The 13,803-nt window shown below is 51.1% G+C and overlaps 1 protein-coding gene across 2 annotated transcripts; it reads left to right on the forward strand.

Moving 5' to 3' along the window:
* The first annotated feature begins 4,184 nt into the window (after positions 1-4,184).
* On the forward strand, positions 4,185-13,426 carry TMEM39B (transmembrane protein 39B). Of its 2 annotated transcripts, XM_064471213.1 has the most exons (9): positions 4,185-4,293; positions 6,336-6,546; positions 8,443-8,662; positions 8,960-9,043; positions 9,715-9,869; positions 10,776-11,112; positions 11,940-12,127; positions 12,575-12,695; positions 13,051-13,426. In XM_064471213.1, exons 2-9 carry the CDS (start codon positions 6,419-6,421, stop codon positions 13,285-13,287), a joined length of 1,470 nt encoding a protein of 489 aa, XP_064327283.1. In that variant the 5' UTR covers positions 4,185-4,293; positions 6,336-6,418; the 3' UTR covers positions 13,288-13,426. The 2 variants fall into 2 exon arrangements, with proteins under 2 accessions (XP_064327283.1, XP_064327284.1); XM_064471214.1 differs by lacking the exons at positions 4,185-4,293; positions 6,336-6,546; positions 8,443-8,662; positions 9,715-9,869 and having other exon boundaries at positions 8,969-9,043.
* Positions 13,427-13,803: the final 377 nt, after the last annotated feature.

The following is a 13,803-nucleotide window of genomic DNA, read 5'->3' on the forward strand; positions in this document are numbered from 1 at the left end:
GCAGGGGCAACACGAAGTGGGTAAGTTTGTTTATTTTTGCAACCCGTTGCAAGCTGGTAACATGTTCTGCGTGGGAGGTGGGGGGCGGCACCATCTGAGCTGCTAAATTGAAGCCGTTCTTTATATACCCACAAATAAATTACTCTTGCGAAAGGGCAGTTACATGACTGACGCTCCTGCAGAGGTCACGGTGTGGAGGAGGCTTCAGCAGGTACCTGCATAGAGCTCCTCCACCGAGATCCCACGGAGGAGGAGGTTTAAGTGGATTTGAGGAGAGGGGGAAATGCGGTAAGGAGGTCTGTCTCTGGGAGCTGGTTCCCGACTGAGATGCTGGGCTTCCTGAGAGCGCTCCCAGCAGCAAGGTAGCGTTGGAGTTGTTGTTACCCCGTGCTCTAGAAACAGCAGCCCAAGGAAGGGCTCAAAAGGAACTCCTGTATGAATCCATAATGCATTAAAATTATAGACTGCAGATTTTAGACCAGATGCTGCCCAGCTAGACTGTGCTAGATCTACCCCTTCCACACCCCCCCGACGGGCTCCGAAATGTGAGCTGGCTGTTCTTTTTATGGCTTTTTGTCTGATGTCATTGCCAGAGGCGGCTCGGTCAGTGGTCCTGCAGGCCTGGCTGGGAGATGTTTAGCTCAGAGCCCCGCAGGGCTGCACGCCTGGTGTCAGCGAGTGAGCACCCCGAGTCCTCGGGAGGGGAGACGGCCCCCCAGCACCTTTGGGTGCTGGTGCCGGTCAGCACCCGCGGTGGCGGGGCTCCCTCTGGCGGCTGCTCTGCCCCCGCTGACTTGCTTGTTCTCCGATAAATACCTTAGTAAATGCCCGCAAGTGCTTGCAAACCGAGCAGTACCTTGGTTGGAGAGATTATCACGCATCCGTGGAGTGACCTGCTTACACAGCAAGGACACATCTTCCCCCAGGCCCAAAGGCAGCAGCCGTAAGCATTTCCTTTGGGGACAGCTAATCACTTTCTCTCAAATCTCGAGATCGCTGGAAGAGTGAGCTCCATAAATAAAAGAACAAAGAAATAAACACTTGGAGCGCTGAAGGAGTCTAATGGCTTCAAAAGGCAACCATGAAAAGCCCTGGGCATAGGACGTAGAAGGACTTAAGTCTTATTTTATATGGAATTGTAAAGCTACTAAAGGAGCTTCTCTTATCTTAGGAGTATTAGGAACAGGAAAGCAGCCGTATGTGGAAATGCCACAGCAGAGTGAGATTACCCTCAATTCTTTGACTTTAACTTAAAAATCGGATCCATAGTTTCCTGCTAGGGGAAATCATAACGTGTCTGGATTTGTGCCCTGTTTATCGAATGCATCTTCATTTACAGTGTAATTGGAACATCAATTTATACAGTGTTGTACCAATCTTTCCCATTTCTTTCTTAATAGGCACAACTTTTATATCAAGTGGAAAAGATTTGATAGAGATCATCTATTATGATGCAATTTTTTACCAGTAGAAGTGGATCTTGTGACGCTGCCGTTGGAGTAACACAGCTTGCTTGTGCATTGCATTTGTTGCATGTTTATGTGAAAGATTTTAATGTTATGGAGGAATGTAAATCTTAATACATTGAAAATAACTGTATATGCCAAAAGTATTTTGAAAACATGCCCTGCATCAAACCTCTTCCTCCCTCTCATAGCATTACTACATTCAGATTTTAGCCTAGAGTCTGCAAAAGCTAATTGGAGATCCCAAAATAGCCGTCAGCATCGGATGTGTCTCTCAAAGATGCTCTAATTAGCCAGACGTTCCGGGGGTGATACAGGACTCGCTGAAATTAGTGAGGGGTGGAGATTCATTTGGGTACAGAAGTCTGAGTCACCTAAATAACCTTCCCTTTTCTACTGACACATAGCCACTGGAGGTAGGATTCTGCTGGCTGTGGGCTAACACGCACCAGTGATCTTTCATCTCCCGATTTCCCCAAAGGACTAATCCACATCTTGTTATTTGTAGGATTTTGATAAGAACTATAAACGAGATAAAGGCCCCCATTGTGCTCGGCTCTGTACAGTGTGATGTGCAGCAGCAGTCACCTCTCCTCTGTGGAAGCGTTTCCCAGCAATGCTGTTCGGAAGAGAAGCTTGGCTCTAGAAACATCCTCCTGCTGCAGAGTGCTCAGCAGTCCTGTCTTCTCTGGGCCTTGCTCTGGGTCACCCCAGCTTCTTCAGCCTCTAGTCCAGCCCTTTGGTATAAATACTCAGGCTGGCCTTGCTTGGAGGCTGGTACAAACCTGGACTTTTGCACTTCTCCGGTGAGGTCCCACCGTGCAGAGTGGTTCATAGCCAGTATCTTGGAGAGCAACAGGAATGTGAAACTGAGCTTTCAGGAAAAACGCTCCGACTGGCCTTGCAGAGATGTCCCAAGCGGCTTTTCCTGGAAGGAGACTGTCATACCCTGCCCATTCCTTACCCCTGGCTTCAAGTTGCTGTTTGGGTTATCAAACAAAGCAAATGGCTACAAGCTTTATTTTATAACTTACCTATGGTATTTTTATGTTTAAATTAAAACACTGCTTTCAGTAAGGCTTAGACATTACCTTGATATGGCCCTCTAAAATTCCATATTTGGTAAGTGGGGTTTAAGAGCACAGCTGGATTCCCTGTTTGGCTGTTCAAGCAGATGATTCTTTTTGTACGGAATGAGTTTTAAAATTTGTATGAGAGCATCTGTCACAGACAGAGCCAAGAAAAACAATTTAAATGCGCGCGTCTTCCCTTCCCCGCCCCACGCCGCTGCTCTCGTAAAGAGCACTTGGGCAGAGGGTGATTGCTCCAGCCTGCGATAGACCCTCCACGTGGCCCCAGAGGAGGAGAGACCAGCTGTGACCTGTCTGCTGGGAGATGCAGAGAACAGGCGGTGCTGCTAACATAGCTCTTCTCTTGCTGTGAGGAGCAAATACATATGGTGTTTTTGGGGAGGAAGACAGGGCTTAGGGAAATTCTTCTTTAACTGATAAACCTATAACATCTTGGATGAAGATGTTGGACATGTGCCCCACTTGTAAGCTTTGAGAGGGAGGAATTTCTGCAGGCTAGTCAGGGCCCATGGGAACTCCCATCTCAAATGGAGATGTTACTCTCTTTCTACTCGGGAAGCTCAGTTCCTGTGAGCACAGAGCAGAAACCTTTGCTGTTATTGCTCAGTTGAGCCTTCCATTGCTACCGTATGTTGTAATAGAAATGTTTGTTTTGCTCCTTTTGCAAAGTGGGATGAATCTCCAATGAGCTGATTTCAGATCTGATAAAGGAACCTAGTGAAGATGCTGTTCGCTTTGCTGCAGCTGGGAAACAGGAACCTGCCAGCTCTTGGTGAGTGTTGGAGAATACCGGGGCCGCCCTCAGCTGCGTCAGACGCTGGAGAGCAGCAGCTGTCTGTTGGAGTACTGAAATATAAAGTGTTTTCCAACGAAGCTGTTACTTTTACTGCTGGCTTTAGAACCAAATACAGCCAAAAGCTCGTACGTGGTGTTAGAGATGCAAACCTGGTTTTAACCTGGCATCGGTACGTCCTACCTGTTACCTTTATCGTTGTTCCTGGAAGATTCTGTTAAAACCGCAGGTGTCTGGATGTTCCTGGTTTTTGATGGCTCTGTGCAATGTAGGTTTCGAAACCCGTAAGAAATGAAAGATCAGCCCTGTGAAAGTTCACTGATTTAGAGACAGCTTTGCCTCCAGCCCAGGCAGGGGTGGTGCTCAGGATTGTATAACGCTCCATCTGTACCGAAGCATCGAACACCCACGAGTTACGGAAATCAATGAAAAATACCACAGGTGGTTGGTAAAGATGGTGAAAACCGATCAAGGTGAATCACAGCATTAAAATAATTTGTATAGGAAGCTGGCAAGCTCTTGTGTGGCTGGTATTTAGCGAGACGCATTCAACAGATGTTGAAAATGATTAGTCATTCCCTATAATAAAGGCTTAACGTTTAATTTTTTTTGGCGTTCGAAGGTGTGGGGTTTTTCCTTTTGTTTCTCCTCCTGCAGTAGCGTTGCCGTTTGTGGGAAGGTGGAGTTGGGGGGGCTCTGCCCCAAGGGGGGGCGGTGGGGGCCCGGCCATGCCGCAAAACGCCCGAAGTGCTTCGGCGCCTGGTCCGGGGGTGGGCGGGGCGAGGGGCGGGGCTGTGGGCGGGGCGAGGGGCGGGGCTGTGGGCGGGGCCAGCGCGGCGTGCGCGCCCCGCAGGAGGATTGTCCTCTGCCGGCCGCCATCGCGCCGCCGGCCCCGCCCGCCATATTGTTGCCCGGCGCAGGCTGAACGGCGGGCGGATGATGGGTGAGGGGGGCCGAGCGGCGGGGCGGACCCGGGCACCGGCACCGGGCACCGGGCACAGGGGGAGGGCGGGCGGCTTGGGGCGGGGGGCGGCGGGGGGGGCCGAGCGGCGGGCGGGGCGCTGGAGTAGCCCGCAGCTGGCCCCGCCCCGCCGCCGCCGCTGTGAGGGGGGCGGCTCCCGGGCCGCGGCCTGGCCCGGGGACCCCGGGGCTGCGCCGCTCCTCCCTGCAGCCTCGGTGCGTGCTCCTGTAGCTCCCCTGCACCTCCCCGTAACCCCTCACGCTCCCCTGCAGGTTTGGGGTACCCCGGTGCCGTCCCCAGAGCTCCCGGTGCTCTCCTGCAGCCCCCCCCGCCGCTCCGCCACAGCCCTGACCTGCGCCTTTACAGCCCCCGTTACCCTCCTACAGCCCCAGCCTGTGCCCCCAGAGCTCTCACAGCCCCTACTGCTCCCCCAAAGCCCCTGCGGCCCCCGGTACTCTTCTGTCGCCCCCGCTTGTGCTCCGAGATTTCCCATTCCCCCTCTGTAGCCCCTGCCTGCACCCCTGGCGTGGTTGTGGCTCCTGCCTGCACCTCTGCAGACCCCATAGCCCCCGGCCTGTGCCCTCGCAGCCCCCACTGCTCCTTCAGAGCTCCCACCTGAGCTCCCTGAGCTCTTACAGCCCCCAAACTTCACTCTTGTAGCTCCCAAGTGTTTTCCCCCAGGCTCCCCAGCTCTCTTCCCTGACCCAACACTTACTTTTTCCTTCTCAGACTCTTGCCGTGGTGTACTGGGCCTCAAAGCCGCTGTCTTCACCTCCCCACAAGGTCCTGTCATCTGGTGCCCCCCCGCCACCCCCATGTTGTATCCTGGGGGGTTCTTGTGCACAGCCCCTCCTGGTCACCAGTGTCGCCGAGTCACCCAGGACTCTGTGTGCCATGGCACATACCAGGGCTTCTGCCCTTTGCTCTCTATCCCCTCAGTTCCCCCAGCACTGCAGCCACCTCTGTGCCCCACTGGCCCCTGATGGCACCCATCTCAGGGTACCTTGGGTCTAGCCCCAGGTGCAGCCCCTGCACCCTGTCTCTCGTTGTTGGGGACCAGTAGAGCAGTTTGCTGGAGGACTCTGGAGCTCCGTGTAAGCTTGAAAACTTGTTTGGGAGCAGTTTCTAAACTTTCAGGAAATTTTCTTTATTCCAGGTGCTAATTGCTAAATGATGCAAACTGGAAATTAGCAATCAGAAAAAGAAACGTTAAGCAATTGGTAGGACCTGATCCAGGTTTCTTCACAGCTCAGCTTTAACTTCTAATAAATGGTGTGTTATCACCCTTTCCTTTCTCTAAGTTGTGTAGATTCTTCCAAGGTTAAAGAGGATCCAGAGAAGGTTTTTTTAAACCTTGGTATTATTGTTTACACTGTGGCAAACAAACACGAGGAAAGCAAACTTTGGGCTAACATCCCCTTGAGCTCTGTGCCATGCAAAGATCAACAACAAATGCCCTAAAAATGCCAGGTTTGGGGTTTTTTTCCCATCTTAAAGGAGCAAAAAAGTAAGCCAGCTTGTGTGCTTTTGGCAGCATCCCTTTAAAAGAGCTGCGAATATTTGATTCCAGCACAAAATTGGGCAAACGGGGACCTAGGTAATATCTCCAGTTTGCTGAATCCTTTGGGCAAATTGTTTAGCATCTCCCTAAGTGTATTGCTCTGCCTGTAAAACAGGGATAACACCACAGTGATGCAGATTAAATTCCTTGTAAACTGCCTTGGGTTGAGAGAGAGCATGAAAAGCTTCTTCCTGCTTCCTTGGAAGCCTTGCATACATTAGGCTTTAGACTCTCAATGAATTCACAGCTCCTTAGCAAGCTGCTGCATGTCCTAGGAGCGTCAGGATCTTTCTGGGGCCGCATCTGTAGCCTGTGGCAAATACAGGAGGTGTAGAAAAGGGTTGAGCAAAGTTGCATTATCCTGCTTTCTGCTGCAAGCTCACAGTGTGTGAGTAATGGGTTACCACCAGTCACCAGGGTGCGGTAAGCAGATAAGCCTTAATTATAAATCTTTTCCTTTCAGTTTTAAGGACTGAAGACACAATCACACAGTGAGCAGCAGAAAAGCCACCGGGAAGAACAGCCCTCCGTGTCCCCTCTGTTGTTATGGCAGGGGGAAGGCGGGGCCCTAACCGGACATCCTACTGCCGAAATCCCCTCTGTGAACCCGGGGCCGCTGGCAGCTCCGGCCATTCCACGAGTTCCTCTGTCACGGGTGTGCGCTCACGCACCAGGTAAGTCCGGCTCTCCACGGCTTCACATCTAGCCAGGCCTGCTGCTCCTCTCTGAGGCAGGTGTGAGGCCATCTGTATCTCCCCATCACAGACTGCTGGTTTTCCTGTGGCTCAGGGATTTGTTAACTCCCGGTGTCTAGCTGAAATCCTTTTTCTATATGTGGCAGTGTCCATGCTATGTGTTGTAATTGGGATAGGTGGTTCTAATTTGCTCAAGTCTGTTAAGTGCTTGGTCAGACCACACCAGACTTCCAGGAGTGTTTGAAAGCCTTTAGAGACCATTGAATGGAAAGTAAAAATAAAGACAAATTTTTATCCAAAGCCTGACTCTGGAGTTCTGGTTGTTGCTTCTCCTGTGCCCTGAAGTTTACATCAGATGAGGCATTTCTGGGGTAGAGTTTAGCTAGGTCAGGTGATGTGTAGGCTGCGGGGTTTTTTTTCAGGTTCTAGCCTGGCCGGTTGGTTGCGTTTCTGCGACTGAGGTAGAGAGGAGGAAGGAGAAGCGGAGCACTGACAGCAGTACGTAAGCAGGAGGTGCCTTATGAACTCTGCAAAGAAAATGTTAGATCTGTCTTAACGTACTCCCTGCCTACAGCCCTAGGCCAAGAAATATGTAGGGATACAGTTACCCAAACAAGTTATTGCAAGGCCACAGGAGGTGGAGAAATCCACCTTGTGCATACTTTGCTGTGAGAGCATGCACAAAGGTCCTTATCACAGGTGGGTAACGCGGCACAAATCCACGCCCCAGCCTACTTCCAAGGGATTTGTCTCTGCAGTCGTACCCTCTGATACCCCTCACCCGCAGTCCAGGCTGCGGAGCCGCAAAGTCCTTTGTGCTTTTTATGCCTATGAGAGCCTTGTTGCTGCTCTTGCAAGGGCACACGTAGGTCTTTTGTGTCTGTTCAGAGCAGAAAAAGCTTTGTGTTTATATTGAAAGCCCATTTCTGGAGGACCAGAACAGGAACTCTTTTTCTGTGTACAGGAACAGAGTTTATTGGTGGATTTGTCAATCCTGAGGAGCTGAATCAGTCTCGTCAGCTTGGGAATCGGGGGGTTTCAGAGGCAGCTTGTGTTCCTGAAGTTTCCCCCTCATGCATGGCCTTATTTTAGGCTGTCAGCCTCCTGCTTTAAAAAGCATGGGCTGATCCACCTGTGTCCACCCTGGGGCTAGAAGTCTTTCTGCAGTCACACTCCAAGACTTCTGTGGTTTTGTTTTGGGATTTTCAATAGGAGTTTGTGCTCTGTAGTTCCTTTGAAACCCACACCCAGATTCCTTTGACTGTTATTATTTAGAGATTGCAGATCAGGAGAAGAGAGATAGATCTCGTTTATATTAATTCCCTTCCCTTTGATTAAAAGAGTTGCATCTGGGATTGTGTGCGTGCTCACACAGGAATATGCACCTCTGACTAAACTTGTTTTTCCTCTATAGTTGAATAGGAGTTGAAGAATGAGAAAGGGCCTGTGTTTAATTGCGCTGTATTTCATGTTCAAGCACTTTTAGAAATGTAAATAGCAACTTCAGGCCTAAAAGCTTCCAATTAAGAGGGCCACTGGTTGCCCCTTGAATGGCAAAACACAGCCGCAGCTTTTGAACCTGACTCAGTGCAAAGGATTTAATACCAACTGACCTGGTGCTGTAGATCGGCCTGGTTCCAAATATTGCTTTTGTTGGGCAAATTCCCACTCACGTCTGCCTGTAACAGTTGTCCTAGACATCCTCAGGGTGCTGACTCTTCTGGTTTGTGGCAGCCATTGACCATGACAGTCAGCTTAGGTTTCTCAGTCAATATTAGACTGACCGACTTCTGCAATCTGAGTGTGTGGGCTGGAGGACAGCGCTGTGTTTATCTCAGGGAAGTGAATGCTGGCTTTTGGTTTTTACCTTGGTAGGAGCGGTTCAGGTACAGGCCTTTCCAGCCCACCTTTGGCAACTCAGACAGTCGTCCCTCTCCGGCACTGTAAGATTCCAGAGCTGCCTGTGGAGAGGAGTGTGCTGTTTGAACTCCAGCTCTTCTTCTGTCATCTCGTTGCTCTGTTTGTGCACTACATCAACATCTACAAAACCGTGTGGTGGTACCCACCCTCCCACCCGCCTTCACACACGTCGTTGGTAAGCACCGAGTGACAGCTGCTGTCCGGTGATACTCACAGACTCTCTCTTGGGTCGTTAGCCATAAAGTTATCTATTTATGTTTGATTCAAACTACATGTGACTCTACAGCCCTGGAGGGTTGCTCATGTGATTCTTGTTTGGCAAATTTTGGGCACTGGCTGGCTGCTTGGCATTTTCTTTCTGATCTTAGAAGAGAGAGTCCGAGGAGAAGAGAATAACTTGGGAGCTTCTCTGTTGAATGTGGGTTTCTGCTCCCTGATGGAAAGTGGAATCATTTTGTTTTTGTCACCGCAGAACTTTCATCTTATTGACTTCAACGTGCTGACAGTGACAACAATCGTCCTGGCACGCCGGCTGATCGGTGCTATTGTGAAGGAGGTAAAGTCCCCAAGCAGATCTCAGAACCGTTCTTTCCTCTCGGGTGAAATGTAGAGCTGTGGGTCCCTTCTGCAGTTCCAAACTCTTCTGCCCTTTGCTAAAGAACTTTGTGCTATGCCCAAGTCAGAAACCTAGGCATGGTTTCTAACGGGAAGAACAGAGAACAGAAATGAGCATCTCAAACCATTGCTCGTGACTCTGTCTGTCCTTCTGTGATTGTTTCTGAATTACCATCTCAACTAGACTGTAGTAATTCTGCTTTCTTCCTCGTGAAGAACAGTATTTGGCTCTTTTCCTGTTCTTTCAATTACTCTAGCTTTCTGCAAGGAGGAACCAGTGTAGGTCGGTTTCTGCTGAATGTGGGAGCCTTCTGTGGTGAGCAGGTCCGGGGGAGGGGGCTGGTCACACCAGTAACTACCAGACCTTAACAAGAAATTCTGAGAGCTCTCCTTGCTTTGGCTTCAGGAGTGAGGCCCGGGGTTTTGGCAAGTCCAGATTCCAGCCAACAGAAGGCCTCCCCTTCCTGGTGGCGAACAGAGCCTTTCACTAGCTCTTCCTTCATGGATATGAAGTTGATTTTACAGATCCAGTGCTGCTCATTTACCGTTTGCTTCCTGCTGGAAGAGTGAGTTTGTCTCCCCTCTGCCCAGCTTTCTCTTCTCTCCCCGCAGGCTTCGCAGAGTGGCAAAGTCTCCCTGCCACGCTCTATTTTCCTGGTGATCACTCGGTTTGCTGTTCTCACTGGCACAGGCTGGAGTTTGTGTCGATCAATAATTCACCTTTTCAGAACCTACTCTTTCCTTAATCTCCTATTCCTGTGTTACCCGTAAGTATCTCTTCTGTCACTTGGGTGTGATTTCTCATGTTGTTGCACCGCAGTGGGTGTTGCTCAGCTGAAGTGAAGCCTGAAAGTAACTAAGCGCTCGATTACCTGGTAACAGAACTTACACTACTCTTTTCCCTCTTGCTGTGTCACATTTCTTCTTGGTGGCAGAGCATACCTTTAACATTTACCCATATTTCAGCTTTAATATAAGCATTAATTATTAGATTGCTCATGTCCTCTGAAAAGGACTGCATGCTTTTCTCATGGTATTCAAATAACTCATGTCTTCGGTTTACCTTAGTCCTTCGGTGCCTCTGCCAGGTGGAGTGAATCACACGGCTTCCCTGTTTCATGTTACCTAATGAAAGGAAGCCAGTTCTATTTCCAGTCAAGTAGTGGAAATAGTTCCCTTCCCTCTGTTAGCTGCAGGAGGAAGCATCTCATAAAGATCTGAGGCTTGGTGCTTGTGTTTGAGATCAGATCAGTGAAGCTATTTTCTGGAGTTTATATAGGTACTTTTTAGGAGGGGGATGCGATCATGATGCTGCTCTGCTGCCAGCAAAGGCATTGCGTGGGGAGCTCATAAGGAAGTACGGAGCACATCCTCTAGGACAAGAGGAAATGGCCTCAAGCTGCGTCAAGGGAGGTTTAGATTGGATATTAGGAAAGATTTCTTCACTGCAGGAGTGGTCAGGCACTGGCACAGGCTGCCCAGAGAGGTGAGGAGTCGCCATCCCTGGAGGGGTTAAAAAACATGCAGACGTGGCACTTGGGGACATGGTTTAGGAGGCCTGGGGGTGTTGGGTTGGGGGTTGGACTTGATGATCCTAAAGGTCTTTTCCAACCTTAATGATTCCATGATTCTATGACTCTAAGTAACCACCTTTCTGCACTTTGCTGCTCCAGGTTTGGCATGTACATTCCCTTCCTTCAGCTGAACTGTGACTTTCGGAAGACGGGCCTCTTCTCCCAGGTGGCCAACATCGGTCCCAGAGAGACGGGCGAGGTGAACTCCAGGGGCAGGGACTACCTGACTGTCCTAAAGGAAACCTGGAAGCAGCACACTCGCCAGATGTACGGCATGGAGGCCATGCCCACTCACGCCTGCTGCCTCTCTCCAGACCTCATCCGCAATGAGGTGGAGTACCTGAAAATGGACTTTAACTGGCGGATGAAAGAGGTGCTGGTGAGCTCCATGCTCAGTGCCTACTACGTGGCCTTTGTGCCGGTCTGGTTTGTGAAGGTGAGCGAGGGCCCCCTCTGCTCTTTGCAGCCGCCTGTGCAGGCGTGGGACTGGCTGGGGAGGGCTGTGGGGAGGCGGACACTGGGTCATGGAGGAGGTCTGGTCCTCGCTCCTTGCTTGACTGGAACGTGGGAGAGGTTGGTCAGAGGGCTGGTCTGTGCGCGCAGGTGGCTGTCTGAAACCCACTTACAGAGGCCTTGGGAAAAGTAGGTTAGCTTTGCTTAAATAGATAACAGAGGACAGTATTTTCCTGGTAAGGTGTACTCTGACTGTTGGTGAGAGCGTGCATCCACCCGTTAGGGAGCGGCGCCTCCCTCCGCCTCCTCGTGAAGGTAGAAGGACTCCAGGCTGACCATTCCTTCGCACACTGACCTGCGAGCGCAGAGCTCCGGGACGAGGGGATTGACTTTACTAAAGGAGGCAGTGCGAAGGAGGATGGACCTTATTAGGATTCTTAGCTGTTTTAAGTTACTAATACGCTGTAGAATGAGACGAGTGCCTTGCAGTAAAGCTGTCAGACCTTGGGGATGTGCCCAGTCCCTTCCCCTGAGGGGCTGGTGCTCCCACCTGTCCTCAGCTGAGCTCGGGGAGCATCAGGAACGATCTCCCTGGTTTTGGTGGTGGGTGATGATAGCATAAATATTTCTCTGTGGTGTGTTCGGGAGGTGTACAGCAGCCATCCTATGTGGGCGCTTCTTTTTCAAGCTGGATTAATAGCTACGTGAAAAGCCCTTGTTTTACCTGCCTGAGTACTTTTGTGTTTTGATGGCTTTGTTAGGTAAGGTTGTCCAAACACGTTGTCACACATTCTTCTTGTCCCCGCACAGAACACTCAGTACTATGACAAACGCTGGTCGTGTGAGCTCTTCCTCCTGGTTTCCATCAGCACGTCTGTGATCCTGATGCAGTACCTCTTACCTGCGCGCTACTGTGACCTGCTCCATAAAGCCGCGGCGCACCTGGGCTGCTGGCAGAAGGTCGACCCGACCCTCTGCTCCAATGTGCTACAGCATCAGTAAGGAACTCTCTCCTGGGGCTGGGGCTGGAGCTTTCTCTTAGCTGGCATGCCTGCTGGCGTGAACGGAGGCTGGGTGGGGAGCTCAGCTTTCCAGCCACCTCTCCTCCTCTTGTTGCTTAAAAAAAAAAAGAAACAAGAGAAAGAAAAAGGAAAGCAGAGTTGTCGGCTGACACACCCGACAGCTTACAGACGCTCTGTGCTCTCCACTTCCGAGTGCAGCGAGGCAGTCTGATTCTTGGCAATACGCCTGCTGCTTCTGGCCCCAGGTAACTGCCGTTAGTCACCGCCGTGGTTACACACCTCGGTGGGTCAAACTCTGCCCTCGCAGAGCTTACCGCTGCGCAGGCAGCTCCTACGTTATCCTAGCGGATGGTGGGAAGGCAGCAGACCCCTCCCCTTCAGCTGTGGAGGTAGAAATAAGGGCTCTCTGCTCGTTTCCTGCAGGTGGACAGAGGAGTGCATGTGGCCGCAGGGAGTGTTAGTGAAACACAGCAAGAACGTGTACAAAGCTGTGGGTCATTACAACGTGGCCGTGCCCTCGGACGTCTCGCACTTCCGCTTTCACGTAAGATCGCATCTCCTTTCCGGGGACGGAGGTGTCGCGCCTCGGCAGGGCCGCAGTCCCCTTGTCCTGAAGGCCTCGCGCAGCCCGAGCCGGCTCTCCGAGCGGGAGAGCTGCCCGTGGGGTGTGCCAGGGCGGTGGGACGAGCAGCGTTCGGGACGGCTTTTCACGTTAGTCCCGCGTCCCCCGGCGGTGCTGCAGGAAGGGGGACTGCCCCGTGCAAACCTGGGGTGAGCGTTGTGTCTCCAGCGGGGGATCCCAGAGGAATCCTCGCCGGCCTCTGCCTCGCCCGTCCTGTCAAAAACACGTCCCGAAGGGTCTGACCTCGCGCAGTGCCTTATTGTGGTCTCTCCTACAGTTCTTTTTCAGCAAACCACTGAGAATCCTCAACATCCTGATTCTGCTGGAGGGAGCCGTCATCTTCTACCAGCTTTACTCGCTGATTTCTTCCGAGAAGTGGCACCAGACTATCTCGCTGGCTCTGATCCTCTTCAGCAATTACTACGCCTTCTTCAAGCTGCTGCGTGACCGTCTGGTGCTGGGCAAAGCCTACTCGTATTCTGCCAGCAGAGACTCAGAGCAGAAGTTAAATTAAAACAATTGCACTGATGCTCAGCTTATTACAAAACAAACAAAACAAGAAACCCTCAGAGCTTTGTATTTTTGTTACCACTGCTTTTTTTCTTTGATAACTGATGTAATTAAAAGGAAAAAACATATTTTTTTACTCCCAACAGTTGTTTGTGTGTGTGTTTGTCTGGTAAAATCCCCCAAGAAGGCCTCCTCCTGTTCGTATTTGAGAGGAGCAGTTTATTAGCAGCGGTGTGTAGTTTTGAGAGGTGCAAATGCTGGTGTTTCTCCTGGAGTCGGAGCTCCGGCTGGCACCAAGGGGAAGATGAGAATCAGGTACGTTAGAGCTCATGGCTTCAGTCCGAGCCCCTCTATAAGGGGTGAGCTCTGATCCTGTCCTTTCCGGGGACCCCGAAGGACCTCCTGCAGCCCCCCGCGATGCTCCACGGCCCTGGGAAGACAGCAGTGTTTCCCTACAATGATTTTCAAATCTCTGCAACTGCTGCAGCCCCTGGCTCGCAGCCCCCACGAGGGATGCTTT

This window comes from Phalacrocorax carbo, chromosome 22 (genome assembly GCF_963921805.1).
Source record: "Phalacrocorax carbo chromosome 22, bPhaCar2.1, whole genome shotgun sequence".
In the NCBI taxonomy this organism is placed as follows: Eukaryota; Metazoa; Chordata; class Aves; order Suliformes; family Phalacrocoracidae; genus Phalacrocorax; species Phalacrocorax carbo.

Excerpts from the sequence above, each read along its gene's own strand:
- TMEM39B (XM_064471213.1), top strand. The coding sequence starts at position 6,419 with ATGGCAGGGGGAAGGCGGGGCCCTAACCGGACATCCTACTGCCGAAAT. Across the intron at positions 9,870-10,775 it reads CTCCTATTCCTGTGTTACCC|GTTTGGCATGTACATTCCCT; the intron begins GTAAGTATCTCT and ends TTGCTGCTCCAG. Across the intron at positions 12,128-12,574 it reads TCCAATGTGCTACAGCATCA|GTGGACAGAGGAGTGCATGT; the intron begins GTAAGGAACTCT and ends CGTTTCCTGCAG.